The sequence below is a fragment of the Ascaphus truei genome, chromosome 4, assembly GCF_040206685.1.
Source record: "Ascaphus truei isolate aAscTru1 chromosome 4, aAscTru1.hap1, whole genome shotgun sequence".
Lineage (NCBI taxonomy): Eukaryota > Metazoa > Chordata > Amphibia > Anura > Ascaphidae > Ascaphus > Ascaphus truei.
The window spans coordinates 100,506,729-100,522,080 of record NC_134486.1 but is presented as its reverse complement, the minus strand read 5'-3'; the positions used below and the strand labels follow the sequence as shown (position 1 = coordinate 100,522,080).

General features: G+C 39.3%; 1 protein-coding gene across 1 annotated transcript in view; it reads right to left on the bottom strand.

Annotated features, from left to right (window-relative positions):
• Positions 1-1,667: 1,667 nt before the first annotated feature.
• Positions 1,668-15,352, bottom strand: part of DZANK1 (double zinc ribbon and ankyrin repeat domains 1) — a 73,878-nt gene continuing 60,193 nt past the window's right edge. The window contains exons 17-21 of the mRNA XM_075596267.1: positions 12,871-12,968; positions 11,012-11,092; positions 7,926-8,053; positions 7,181-7,255; positions 1,668-2,167 (exon numbers count right to left, since the gene is read on the bottom strand). Of these exons, the coding sequence (XP_075452382.1) occupies positions 2,002-2,167; positions 7,181-7,255; positions 7,926-8,053; positions 11,012-11,092; positions 12,871-12,968 (548 nt within the window). The 3' untranslated portion in view covers positions 1,668-2,001. The remainder of the gene's footprint in view (positions 2,168-7,180; positions 7,256-7,925; positions 8,054-11,011; positions 11,093-12,870; positions 12,969-15,352) is intronic.

The window sequence follows — 15,352 nt, the reverse complement described above, 5'->3', positions numbered from 1 at the left end:
CGTGATGTCGGTGCTGCTGTCGCCGGTACTATAAGCGCAGCCTAAGTGAGGAAATAATCCAGCAGCAGTTTCAAACTTAACTCCGTAATGCGTATAGAACCTAGTTAAGAAAATTCACACTGGTGGCTGCTCGTTTAAATAGTACCAGAAAAAACATTTCTCCAAAGTTAAAACTGCTTCAGGATCTCACAATGAAGCATGTGATAATGTGGCACTAGTTATGTGCAGCTGCTCCAGGGTAGCGTTTTGCTTATCCCTCCAGAAGTGAAATAGTTAACTGGTTATTTTGTACAAAAAAAGCAAACCACACTTCAGACTTTTACGGTGTCGGAAATGTGATTAATGATGAATTGCATCAAGATATCATGTTCTTGTATAGCGCTGCTAGTTTTACGTAGCGCTTTAGAGACATTTTGCAGACACAGGTCCCTGCCCCGTGGAGCTTACAATCTATGTTTTTTGTGCCCGAGGCACAGGGAGATAAAGTGACTTGCCCAAGGTCACAAGGGACCGACACCGGGAATTGAACCAGGTTCCCCTGCTTTAAACTCAGTGCCAGTCAATGTCTTGACTCCCTGAGCCGCTCCTTCTCCAAGATTACTAATAATTTACCTGAAAGCAATAAAGTTCACGCTCGGAATCCCGGTGTGTATCCTAAAACGATCACCCAAACATACTTGGAAAGTATTGAGAGACTCCATCAATCTGGAAACTAAGCAATCCCATTGTGACACAGTGGAAAAGCTCAAGTAAAAAAAATGTTTTTATTAATACAAAAAAAAAAAAAAAAAAACACTGAGGTCAGTCTACATCCACACAGGTGACAGGATGGCATGAAATGTTCCCTGCCTTAGTCTAATCGTTGTGGAGGACCACTTCCAGTAGCTCACCTTCAAATAGCTCCCCTTGGTGCCAAAAAGCCTGGCATCCTGTTACTGTAACAGTGTATGCTGTACAGGGCAGGGGTGTCACCTGTAATCATTTTGCTATGGGTCCCAATGCAAACTAAAAAAAAACTAGATATAATAACCCCTTCACTGCCACAACAGAACCCCTCACATGGCTAACCTCAACTATATCTCACATTGCCAATTATACAAAATGTTACGTATGTATGTCTTTATTTATATAGTGCCATTAATGTGCAAAGCGCTTCAGTTATCCAATATTTTTCACAATGATCTTACTTCTAGACTAAACGTTAAATGGAAAATATGATTTGCCCAAATACTCTGTGTACAAGTATGTCCCTATTCTATAGCGCAACAAAAGGGAAAAAAAAGGTTTTTAATTTTTTATTTAATAGCTTTTGTGATTGTGCTGGAGTCAACATCAATACTTTGTTAATGTATTTCTCTTACCATCACCCAAAAATACTTAGTCACAGAAAAATTGGCATTTACTGAAGTTGTATTAAAGGCTTTAATCTCTACCCATTAATTAGGCAAATAAATGCACGGTTTCTTCCCAACCACTTCTTGCTTTTCATTGATCAAACGTTAGGAAATGACCAGTTACGGTTTACTCATTGGCAGCTAAGGTTCAGCTAATTTATCTTAGTAGTACGGCTCAACACCGTTACAACGCGATCCATTACAACGCGAATCCGCTTATAACTCGATGCAAGTGTGGCTCCCAATTTTCGTATTTATGAATACTTAACACGATTATTGGTATCTTAAATACTTTATTGTACAATGCATACAATAGTACATTATTTCAAACGCGGTCCACTTATGTGATTCTTTGGACCCCAAGCACAGCGTTGTATGGGGGTTGAGCTGTATTAATCTTAACAGATACCAAAAAAAAAAACACTATCACTCAATATAGACAAATGTATTATGGTCATAATTGGAGAAAAGGTTACCATTTAGTATTGATTTACTTTTTGAAATGCACTTGTTTGAAATCAAGGCTAATTATCACAAGTGCAGATCCCACTATTTGATAGATCTTACAAAACCACACTAAAGAACATTGCAAATGAACGCTTTTTGTTCAGAAGACGTCCAGACTGATATTCCGAGGCTTGGTCAGCTTGTCCAGCATGCCTTGACCAAGTTTAGAAGCAAAGAGTGACACAACTTGGTCATTTCCATTCTTCAGAGCCAGGTCATATGCAGTCATTCCTTTATCATTCTTCTTTTTAATACTTGCATTGTATCTGAACAAAAAGAAACACAAGTATAAATATTTATTAGCAAAATTATCTGGTATTTCTGAAGACATTTTTTTTTTTAAGTTTCTTGTGCAAACAAGATGATGGTAGTTTTAATGATACTTATACAATGATCTACTGACATTGCTATAGCAACCAACGTAGATTCCCGTACTATACACACTATGTATTATGTTTAATGTGTCTTGAAATTACGTCCAGTAGTAAAGCACACCTCACAGCATTTTTGCGGAAAATCATTATTTTCTACTGGATGGAACATAACTTATAACTGCGCTAATGTGCAGATTCAGCCACTCCTTTCATGATTGCTTTCAGCCCTATATTTCTCTGAAAGTACTTTGGCTCGTCTGCTATAGTTCCATAATACACGTCAGTACCAGAAGACTTGTTCATCAAGCTCAGACATTGGACACCTGCCATATTCTATATTTGTGCTCCAGAGACTAGAACAATTGGAAATGTATGGAAGGCAAAGTTTACTGATATTTCAAAAATGTTACTGATTATACTGCATTACGTTTTTAATTTCCTGGAATAAGCTTAATGAAATGCCTAGTTTATTTAATCATAACATACAATTTTGAAAACAATTTCATATAAATGGAATATTTAAGAGTGTCATAAAATTCAAGTAGGAGCATGAATTGTGCTACATTAAAACAAATTCACTCAGTTGAGGTCTAAGAATGTTTCCCAGGATTTGCATGCTATTGTACACCTATGCCTTCATAGCTTGTAGATTACTGCAAATGTAATTAACATTTAAAATTACCCGAGTAGTGTACAATGGGATATACACACTAAATGTATTTTAATTGAAGCGAACATTGAGTGTGGGTATGGTGCGGGATCACGCCATAAAACTTAGGTACATCCATTTTGTTTGCAGCAAATGGCGATATGTAAAGTGAGGAAACGTGAGCTATTCACTGCTTCAGAATAAAGGCTTAAGTGTTCCTTCAATGAAGCTAATTATCCAAGAGCTTTTCTTGTTTAGGGCTCATTCTGCTTAGCATGTATTGGTTCCTTCCTGAATAGGGCCTTGATAGTCTGTGGAAAACAATTCCAGACAACACTGCAGATGTTACAGTTCAAGGATGGCGTGGTACAATGATTCCACGCTAATTCTACAATGCACAAAAAGTTCCCGGTATGAACAGGAGTTCTGCGTTGTAACCTCGAAACTCCTTTAACAAGGGTCTCTGTAGGATGCAGGTTGCCGTGTTATGCAGCTGGTACAGTTTTGCCTCACTCATGGAAATAAGTGATGCACCCGTAATTGTGTCTCACCCTTCATGGTTCAGAGGTTCTGCTTCGTTTAATCTGATATGAAATTATCCTGGGTTGCAAAACAGACATTGACAGCACAGCGCAAATGTTTTAAGAATAAAAGGAACTGCAGCTGTATTACCATCAACTTTATAATGCTACCAGTGCAAATTGACAAGCAACAGTAATAAGGATTAGCAATTTATTCTGGAAAGTTCTAAAACAGTTGACTTTTAACTTTCACTTTTGCTGCCAAGAGAAAAACTTTGCCATTACAGGAGCTGTAAACTTAATGCTTACTGGTTTTATGAATTTGTGCTTTAAAATGTCAACGCAACGTCTTGCTTCAAATAATTATTTAATACCTGTAGAGTTTTTGTTGCAGCATTAAAAATGGTTACACATTATAGACTTTTCTCACTTTGGGGAAAAGTCTAGTAGCTGCAAACTTGTACTTGCAAAACCCCATGGTATGACATGGTCATAAGTAGCGGACTTGAACTAGCCATAAATCCGTATTCTGTATTAAAAATCACATCGTTTAAACCGCATCTATAAAAAGTGACAAACCGATGAGGAGGACTTCCAATTTAGTAGTGTCTCCAGTTGTCTATATATCCCCACAAACCTCCCTCAAAATAAGTTAGGAGATTCCTGTGCTGAAAAAAGAGCACACCTAAAGCCTATTCTTATGGAAATATTTTAGTTGTGGGATGTGACTGATTTAAATATACTTTGCATAGCCATTAGGTGTGCTCTTTTTTCAGCACAGGCATCTCTCCTTAATTTATCGTGAGGAAGGTGTGAGGGGAATATATTTCACACAACTCTCTCGCAACCTGCTAGAATTCAGCTCATTGGCAAAAATGCAAATTTGGTCACTCTGCCCAGCTGCACAGTCAGAATGAAACCGCTTCTAAAAAAAAAAAGCCTTTTCCACATAAGTTTGGACATACGAGAAAGGCAAACAGAATAGCAAAACATGCACATCCGATTGAAAAGAGCCCTTTTCAATCGGATTGACAAATCAGAGCTATTAGAATATCCCCCTTAGTCTTACTTCAGGTGCCATTTCCTCTGTCATGTTCTTTTCAACATCTCTCAGAAACAACTTTGGGAATGACATCGGAGAGAGTACACTAGGGATGTACTGGATCCAAAAAATGGCCAGGTAACCGGGAAAAAAAAAAAATTACCTGGCCGAGTAGTTTTGCCATATTTGCAGCCGGCGGCAGAGGATGACGAGGATTGCGGTGGAGGGTGAGGAGGATCACGGTGACATCCTGGGGATGGTGGGAGCAGAGGAAGACATCCTTCAGCCGGTGGCGGTGGAATAAGAGGAACATGCAGGAGCATTACTAGAGAGCAGCCAGGGAGGCGCGCGCCCCAGCGGTTTGACTTCCCCAGCGTCCAACTTCTGGTGTCTGCCGCTGCTACAGCACAGCTCCTCCCCAGCTGTCCTCTAATAACGTTCCTGCTCTGGTCACATGTTCCTCTGATCCTACCAGGATGTCGCTGTGGTCCTCACCATCCACCGTTGTCCACTTCACCCTCTGCCGCCGGCTGCAGGTAAGTCTCTTCTGCTGATCTGCACATGCCATTCTCCAAGAGGAGGACCGAGGGAGCAGAGCAGGACGGAAATAACCGGCACCCGGTCCCAGGTAATTTCCGGGTACTTGAAATATGGCCGGGTACCGGGTCATTTAGAGTACCCGGTACATCACTAGAGGAAACCATTCCAGAATTTTGACTGGTAAGAAGGCGGCACATGGGCCATGTTATTTGTTGAGTTTTCCCTCACCCTAGTTACAAAAACAAAAATGTCCCACAGTGGTGTACAACTAAAATGCTAAAACGGGAGGATTTTATGGGTGACAGCGAGTCTAACTGAACTAAAAAGTAATAATAAATGACCTCCAAGTTATTCCACATATTGATGGCAGTATGTTCTTGAAGACAATTCCCTCCATTTCAAGCTGTTAATTCAAAACATACATTGATTTGCAGGAAACACAAATAATTTTGCGGCAAGATAACTTGACAGTCCAAAAAAAATAGGACGTTGATGGTCCTCCAAATGCAAAACTATCAAGGTCCATAGCTAGATGAAGAACTAAAGTCCAAATGACAAAAGGGGTGCACATTCTGTAAACGGTCCCCAAGGAAAAACTTAAAATCCACACTGAAAAACTGCAGAACACCAAATGTTCAACCACAAAATTTAAGGGACCATCTACTAAGTTCATCTTCACGTGAAGCAAAAATTGTAGTGCTAAAAAGTAGTTAACAAAATGTGCATCATGTGTATGAAGGTTGTTATGCGACTTCCTACAATGCATAGTTCATGATTTTAAATTAATTTTGATGCATTGTGTCAAGTTGAATACCAAATTGATACCATTTCAATTAAAATAGATTTGTATATTTATTTATAACTAGTGTTAGTAAATATAAATTTAGTGTAATTTCTTATAGCCATACTGTGAAAATAATACATTTTGTTTCACTCCATAGTGAAACATCCACTCTGTATCAAATATATTTATCATAATACATAGTTCCTTAAAGTTGCAGACCAAGCAATATCCTACATGTGTGTTTTTGTAATAAATCAGTTATGTACTATGAGAAAATACTTGTAGCATTTTTTTTTTAAACAACTCTGAAATTAAAATTTTAATGTATTATAATGTAACAAGCATTTTTTGTTTCTATAGCAACCTTTCAGAGTCACACCCCCTTCCTCTTCTGAAACAGGCTCTGGCACACTCCTTTTTGAGCCCTGCCCTCTCACTAGCAGTGCACCAATTGAATCTAGTGACTGCCTAGTCACGTGATCTTCCACACAGAACTTTACATCTGTTCCTTTTCTGCTGCACTGACAGCCATTTAATGAACCCTCGATCCGAATCTTCGCTGATCAATCACAGGAGAATGGATCGATCGGCCATTTAGCCAATTACTTATTGTGTGGATTGCATTGATGCACATATTAAAAGGGGGAGGAAAAAAAAACAGCAGCTTGGACTGCTGCTTTAAAAGTGTCATAGCATAGTCGGCCAGTTACATTTCTTATGGGCCTCCGAAGGGGGAAGTCTGTACCAATCAAATTTTATTTACCGTATTCCACCCTGTACTTAACAGAGAACCAATAAAGTTAAGAGGATGTGAGGAGGGAGGACTGCACAAGCTCTTGATTTTCATGCAAATTCTACTATTTACAAAAAAATAAGTTAAGTACATACTATTCACATCTGTGCACTAAATGCATTACATTTCTGGAAGCCAAAATATTTGACTAAAACCATTTTTGATGCTTGAGGCACACACTTAAAAAATAAGGTTAGCACTTAAATTGTAGCTTTCCGTGCATCAATTTTCCGTAACACATGCCATGCTTAGTCCATTGGCCCGTCAATATATTAAATAAAAGACTAATTTACATCAAGAAGGTGCTCAATTAGGACCACATTGTTTGATGACTTTAATGATGTATATAGTTCTGGTTTAATGCACTGTTTTTTTATTTTTAAATTGAACATTTGGTATACTGTACTGCTGTTTCTGTCAATGAATAATAATTGACAGTTCATAATGGCCATCATCAATTTTGAAACCTATAATAGATGATCTAAGAGGACAATGCATTGCTGTCAATGGGTTAGTTCGATTTATGACAGTGGGTTTAGTACAAGTGACCTATTATTCAACCATATTTCTCCTTACCCCAGAAGCACTTCAATACATTTCTTCCCTTCCAAGCCAAGCATGGCAGCCTCATGAAGAGCTGTGTTATTGTGCCTGTCCGATATCAACCAAAAAAGAAAAAGGAATCTTGTTAGTTATTGGTGTCGTTATCTGAGGGTTACTCATTCGGCGTGTAGATGAACTGGATCATCAGAATGATGAAACCTAAAATCATTGCTAGTGCACTGCTGCTTCCACAAAAGTTCAGAGATACAACAACCCCTGTAAACTTAATGACACTTTGGTATTCCAGCAGTAGACAAGAGCCGTATCATGCCAGCCTTTTCCCCCAGAGCCCAATCCGATCCAAAGACATCATACACATTTTCCATGTTCTACTGCATATTGTACACATAGGTAACTAGAGTGAGATGACAGAAAGGCATGCAGTGCAGAAGTGTAAATACTGGAGGTGACAATGTCACCAATTGGGAGTCAAGACCAACAAGAATATCACACTATGACTTGCGACAATCAACATTGATTAGATTGTGCCGTTTTCCTGGTCACAAATGGGACCAAATAGCAGAACTATAAGTTATATTACTAATAGCTCTTAGAAATATATAATAATTTTGTATTAACACTTCTCAACATTGCATCACATTTCTAACACCTCATTGGGCAAATGCATCCCTCAACATTTTGTAATACAATGTCCTTGTTGTCACAATATTGAGACATTTTGTAAAAACAATATGTTTTTATTAAAACAATTACTTACGGCCCAGACTGCTGGTCTATATCTGCCCCTTTCTGTACAAGGACTGGTATTACTTTGTGATGCCCAGTTAAGACTGACACAGTCAATACCGGACGATCTTCATTGTTACTACAATTGGGGTCAGCTCCCTGCAGACAAAAGATGTTTTTATTACTCTACGTTTTTTCTTTAGCACAAACGGACCATCATTTATTGAAACATTTTCTAGAAACGTTTCTGTTTGGAGTAAAATGAAATGCCTTTCAGTGTCGGGAGGATCACGCCACTCAAGTATCCCAGACTTTCCGCCATTGTAACAATAGTCTTGTTCTTCCCTCCCCCCAGCCTCCCAACATTCCAAACTAACAAGGGAATCTTCTTAACGATCTGATCGTGGTCACAGGCCACTGAATCCTATGAACTGGTTTTCCCCTAGAAACAAGCAAAAGTGACATAACCTTGTCTGAACGTCATACGAACCAGTAGTGTGGGAACTGTAAATGGTATGTATGTATGTATGTATGTCTGTCTGTCTTTATTTATATAGAGCTTCACAGTAGCAATACATGTGACAATCATATAAATAACACAAATAACAGGTCAGGGTCAGTGCTTCAAACATAAAAGTAACATTTAGGAGGAGGTGTCCCAGCTCCGAAGAGCTTATAATCTAATTGGTAGGTAGGAAGAACGTACAGAGAAAGTAGGAGGGCATTCTGGTAAGTGCGTCTGCAGGGGGGCCAGCTTTATGTATCATGTGTATAGTATTAGCCACGGTGCTACTCATATGCTTCTTTAAGCAAGTGTGTCTGAAGGTGGGTCTTAAAGGTGGATAGAGAGGGTGCTAGTCGGGTATTGAGGGGAAGGGCATTCCAGAGGTGTGGGGCAGTCAGTGAGAAAGGTTTAAGGCGGGAGAGGGCTTTAGATACAAAAGGGGTTGAGAGAAGACATCCTTGAGCAGAACGCAGGAGTCGGGATGGTGCATAGAGAGAAATTAGGGCTGAGATGTTAGGAGGGGCAGAAGAGTTTAAAGCTTTAAAAGTGAGGAGGAGAATTGAGTGTGCGATACGGGATTTGATAGGAAGCCAGGAGAGGGATTTCAGCAGGGGAGACGCTGAGACAGATTTAGGAGAGAGTAGAGTGATTCTGGCAGCAGCATTTAGGATAGATTGTAGGGGCAGGAAGGCCAGACAGCAGGCGGTTACAGTAATCGAGACGGGAGAGAATGAGGGCCCGAGTCAGAGTTTTAGCAGTCGAGCAACAGAGGAAAGGGTCTACCTTTGTAATATTGCGGAGGAAAAAGCGACAGGTTTTAGACACGTTTTGAAATGGTAAATAAATGGTCTAATTTGGTGATTTTTCGGTGTTCTCTGGAATACTAATGCATTCTTTTCTCGACTATAGATGAAACCCTAACTAATGAAAAAAAAAGTATATATTGTGTATTTTCAGATATTTGCTGAAAAGATTTGTAGAGATTATATATATATATATATATATATATATATATATATATATATATATATATATATATATATATACACAAAACAATAAAACAGATTTTTTGGGGGGGGAGGAGGGGGGTGGGGGATTACCAGTGTCCATTCTTTTTTGCAACTCCAAAATAAGCTGCTAAGTGAAGACTACACCTTTAAACTCTGGTTTGTAACACAGAATAATATGTAAGGTCATTGTTCTGGCTTATTTGGGAAGCTTACTGCCCCGGAGTCTACAATATCTGCCGATTCAAGCGTGATGCAGTGGATCGGGGCTTTGATTACTCCGAGACTCTGGGAAAGTACTATTAATGGGGCAGTCTAATTTAGGATGAAACAATTAACAGTGGCACGTCAAACCGACTGGAAAAAATATATAATAATTTGACAAGTATAAGCAATTTAAAATAATTCTTAAACTTAATATTTCCATCATAAACTAATTAGTCATCAACATTACTGGCTTAGCTTTGTTCTTTTGTTTAAAAAAACGTTTTGGTGGTTAAAAAAAAAAGTTAAAAAAACCCTCCACCATACAGTAAATAAAAATACCGCTTGTGGTGCATTTGCATATATCAGACAGGTCTGCAACCTGTCTTTCCTCATCATCACTTAGCAAACAGTGCTTCTACCGCAGCCGGGGATTCTGGGTAATGACATGCAAAAGAGCATAGTGTATCACTCTTTACTTCTCATCCATTTTAACATGGACCCCTATAAACGTATACCTGCCGCATTACACAGCTTTTCAGCACAGCCTGGGTTAAAGAAACGCCAGTAATCCTACTCACAACCTTTGGGGTCTCATCCGTGGTTGGTTGCTGGCTGGAAAATGTGAATTTCTAGTAGCAAGAAAGGTGTTTGTTACATTAAGTGTCCTGAAGGTATATGTTTCTTCAAGTGGAAGCACTGCTATGTACAAAATCTATCCTCATTTCATTCTCCTGTTGTTGGAATTCTAAGGATGCACATTTTTCATCTACACCAGTGATTCCCAACCTAAGGCTACGGCCTCGCTGCCTGCGCTGCACGCGCCCTGCGAGGCAGGCGGCGCGTGCAGCCGAGACCCCCGGGCTGCAGTGACCTGCAGGGGAAAGACGGGGGAGGGAGGGCGCGTGACGAGGGAGTGATGGGGGCGCGGCCGTGACGTCACCCGGCAGGTTCGCCCTCATTGGCTGAACCGCCGGGGGGCGTGGCCTAGCGCTCTGTCACAACTCCTGATCTCAATTTTCTTGAGCGCAGTAGTTTCTGCTGGCGCAGCGGTGCCCCCTCGCAGCGGGCCTGGCCTCATTGTTGGGTGGCTCTTGTCCCTGCAGCATCCGCCACAGCGGGCGCTGCATTAACCAACGGGGACCTGACCTAAGGGCTCCTCTAGAGGTGGACAAAGAAGGGGGGCTCAGAGTAACAGTACATACTGTATAGACACTGGGAGATCGTTTTCCTGCATCAATAATTCATCATGTGAAGTCCTTATCCTATTACATGGGTTTTTATGTGGACCAAAACTATGGTCATCTTCCTTTGCCCAGCAAATTCATAAAATGAGTCCTAAAGGGAAACAGTTGAGGGTTGGGCACCAGTGATTTACACATATTTTTATTTTCAATTTACCTCATCCAAGAGCTCCTGCACAACCAAAATTTTCCCTTCCCCCTTCGGTCCAACTTCCTTGAGGAGTTTTCGATCTTCTGGCTGTGACCAATAACAAATAAATACACAAATCAAATAAATCCAACAGCACCCACTTAACTTAGCTACTGAATTATTATAAGGAGATTCTCTCCCTTTCTGAAAATATTCGCTACAATGAACACATCCTAAAAATAGCTTTATATTATAACCACCTTATTTTTCACCTAAACCTGCATGTTTTATCATGCTTGAACTTTCACAGGTAGATAGAACATTGCACAAACTGGGACGTGAAAAGTGAAGTGAAAGAATGTATTATGAAGAAATTTGTAAAGGTCAGAAATCCGCCATTCTCCATATGGCCCCCAAAAGCATGTCATTTGTTTTCTTCCCAGAGTAGTTGTAGTGATTTGTTTTAAACGGTAACAGTTCAGTTTAAAAAAACACTGGCATTTGGTGTGTGGAAGAAAGTGCATTCTTTTTAAATCACACAGATCTGATTATTTACTTCACAACATTCTGACCCTAGTATGTCAATGCAATTATAATCTACTGCAAGTTTAGTAGTAATTAAAGCATTCTGTTCGGTCAAGGACACGTGGGTTGTGTTTTGAACATAGAAAGGTGCGTTTCCAGACACATTTGAAACAGACACTAATTATCGCTAGAGGTCTTTGAGTGTGAATATATATATATATATATATATATATATATATATATATATATATATATCGTAATATACGCCAATTTAGGAGATCTGAAAGGTTAAACATGCATGCATTTATTTTTTTACTAATATTTTTGTAAATCAAAGATTTCTCTAGAGACAATTGTCAATATCTGGGTTATTTTCCGACACTACAGTCAGTGAATCAAACGATCTGACTCCTGAAAGAGCAACAGATCGTATGGGAAATTGTTTTTGTTTGAAACTGAATGGTAAATCACTGGCTGTTTCAGGGTGAGTGACAGGCCCTTCAGCCTATCACAGAGGGGGAGAGAAATGCAGACTACATTAATTAGGACATTAACACCTGTCACTCTCCCTCTGCACCCCACTGCCATTAAAATCCCCTCCCCAGTGTTTCCTAGGTGAGTGAGAGGCCGCTCAGTCTAACACAGACAGGAAGAGATGTATATACACACACACACACACACACACACACACACACACGATATTCTGGTTTGCAGGGTGGTCATACATAGGCTATATATATATTATACAGTTACCCATACAAAACAGGGTAATACAAATAAACGCATTAAACACCTGTCCCATACCTTTCTTCACAATATTGTTTAGAATAGTGCGTTATATCTACAGCCAATGTAGCAGTTGGTCACTTTTGCCATCCCAGAGGTGTAAACAATTATATCTATATCTCATTAAATATAGTGGATATTGTTGTATCAAACACTGACCTATGTTGCTAAAATGTGTTTGCAGTGATGTAAGAACTGTAACATTCAAGAAAAAGGTTGAATACCAAAAGGCGAAAGAAATGTCATCAAATTTGAATAACCATTAAATGTTCTTACGTTTTATGCATTCCAACACTTTTTAAATCTAAATTAGTGTGACTGCCTTATGTGAACCATTGTTGGGACATGGTATGTATTGATATCTCCGCAGATTAGAGTCTGAAGTTTGAATTTACTACTCATTACATTACAGCAGGAATCAGGCATCTGTAGTCTTTCACCTATTTAATTCATCAGTGGTATCAAGCACTTTTGCCTAGCGTTTTTTTAGTTCACATCTAAGGTGGTTTGTTCTAGGTGTTTGAACCCCAATAATGATCTGGTTTTAGTCCTTGCTAAGATGTTATTTTACATACGGGAAGTCGGTCTTCTTTCTCCAGGAGCTTTCTGTTCTTCTTCTTGGCTCTCTTTGCTTTTACATTGTTGCTTCTGGCACTCTGACCATCCTCACTTGCTGAAAGAGGCAGAGGATCCTTATATTAGTTGTTAAGTTATGTCAATATACACAAACCTTTGTTTGAAACATCCTTACTAGTGTTTACTGAGGAGAACCTATCCTACCTTTACCAACCTACTTCAACATTTGCACATGACTGCAGTAAATCCAAGTTGCATGCAGCACTTTAAGTACATACTGTAGATCAGAGATTAAAATACAAAAACTTGATCAACATTTCATAATGACTTTAATTAAATAGAAGTAGCTGTGTTAGTCCAGTTGTGATAGTGCAGAGTAAATTACAACTTCAGTATTAGCTGATACCTTTTTATTTTGTTTGGACTAACAATTAATATAAGACAAGCTTTCAATAGTTCTCTCTCCTTCAGGTCAGTAATACGGATTTACGGAGATTCCAGGAGTTTAACACAGATGTTACATCAAGATAACCATCTAATGCAGATGATGCAGAGAAGGAAGTGTAAAGGGAAGAGTAAATAAATAGACAGGACAATAAATGAATGAAAGGGACAGCAAGACATAGGACCAGGTATCCAACAGTCCTGGGAAGGGGGTGAGGGTGCATGGAGGAAGAGAGAACCATTATAATTTTCAGTTCAAAATTAGGAAACAGGGAGACACCCGCTCAAACTCTATGTAGTGTAGTGAGGGAAGATGGGTGCAGTAGGGGAATTATATGAAGCAAAGCAGGGTTTTAAACTAGAGAATCTCCCCAGAGATGGGAAGTAGGCTAAAGAGAAGCCCCCAATTATGTGCACTAGCTAATCAATCTTGGCTTAGGGAAGGTACAGTAGTTAGTGGAACACCAAACTGGTGAGATGCCAGTGGATAGGGGGTAGATGTAGTGAAGTAGTACCCTTGGCCCCTTGCAGATGCATTTCCCAGAACACCCTCCTACTGTTTCTGTACATTCTTCCAACCTACCAATTAGATTGTAAGCTCTTCGGAGCAGGGACTCCTTTTCCTAAATGTTAGTTTTATGTCTGAAGCACTAATTCCCATCATGTGTTATTTGTATTATTTGTTATTTATATGATTTAAAACCAGAGACAGAACATAAAACACAGACAGAGCTCAGTGCACATCCAGTGAAACTTATACACGGTACAGTGCCTAAATATATATGTATAGATATCTATTAAATAAAATGGTCTTTTAGTTTAACATTTTGGCCAAAGTGTTGTAAGCCCTTGAGCCGCTACACGGCAGACCACATCTCAAGGGTCCCTAACACTAATATAAATTCTTAATAACCTGTGCATTACCAGGAAGAATGATTTATAATAAATCTGTCAAAATTAGTTGCATAGTTCTAAGTCTGATTGAAGCTCTTATTAACCTGTACATTACCAAGAAAAGCACTCTGTATTAGATTTGTCACACTCAAACTGCAAGCAAGCAAGTTCCCCTGAGAGTGGGAGATGCAATGGAGTGAGCTTTTAACCATTTAAATGTGGGAGGGGTTGTCTTAGCTGATTGGAGGGTGGCTCCTCCTACCTAATTGAAGCTCACCCCCTCAAACATTTAAATGGTTAAAAGCTCACTCCATTGCATCTCCCACTCTCAGGGGAACTTGCTTGCTTGCAGTTTGATTGTGACAAATCTAATACAGAGTGCTTTTCCTGGTAATGTACAGGTTAATAAGAGCTTCAATCAGACTTAGAACTATGCAACTAATTTTGACAGATTTATTATAAATCATTCTTCCTGGTAATGCACAGGTTATTAAGAATTTAGATTAGTGTTAGGTACCCTTGAAATGTGGTCTGCCGTGTAGTGGCTCAAGGGCTTACAACACTTTGGCCAAAATGTTGAACTAAAAGACCATTTTATTTAATAGATATCTATACATATATATTTAGGCACTGTACCGTGTATAAGTGTCACTGGGTGTGCACTGAGCTCTGTCTGTGTTTCATGTTCTGTCTCTGGTTTTAAATATATATTGCCATGCTCAGAAGCACTCCTCTGTGACACTCATATGCTTATATATATGTTGTGGTTATTTTGGGGGTTCAATATGAGCTTGTAGGTGTCCTGTATGATTTATATGATTGTCACGTATATTACTGCTGTGAAGCGCTATGTACATTAATGGCGCTATATAAATAAAGACAGACATACCTACATACATTCCCCGATTAAATGAACACTGCCTTGTGGGCAAATGCAAGAGTATACATAGATAAGTATACATAGATATAGGTTAAAATACAACACTTTATTCGGTTTATTAGACACAGTAAAATTCAGAGGGACACAAAGTACACATCGTGCAGATAAAAAGCCTTGCAGCCAGGTGAGGAGAAGAGAATACTGCTAGAAAGTTGCAATATAGTTCACAAGAGTAAAAAATGCTGCAGTGGGCAACAGTTGGG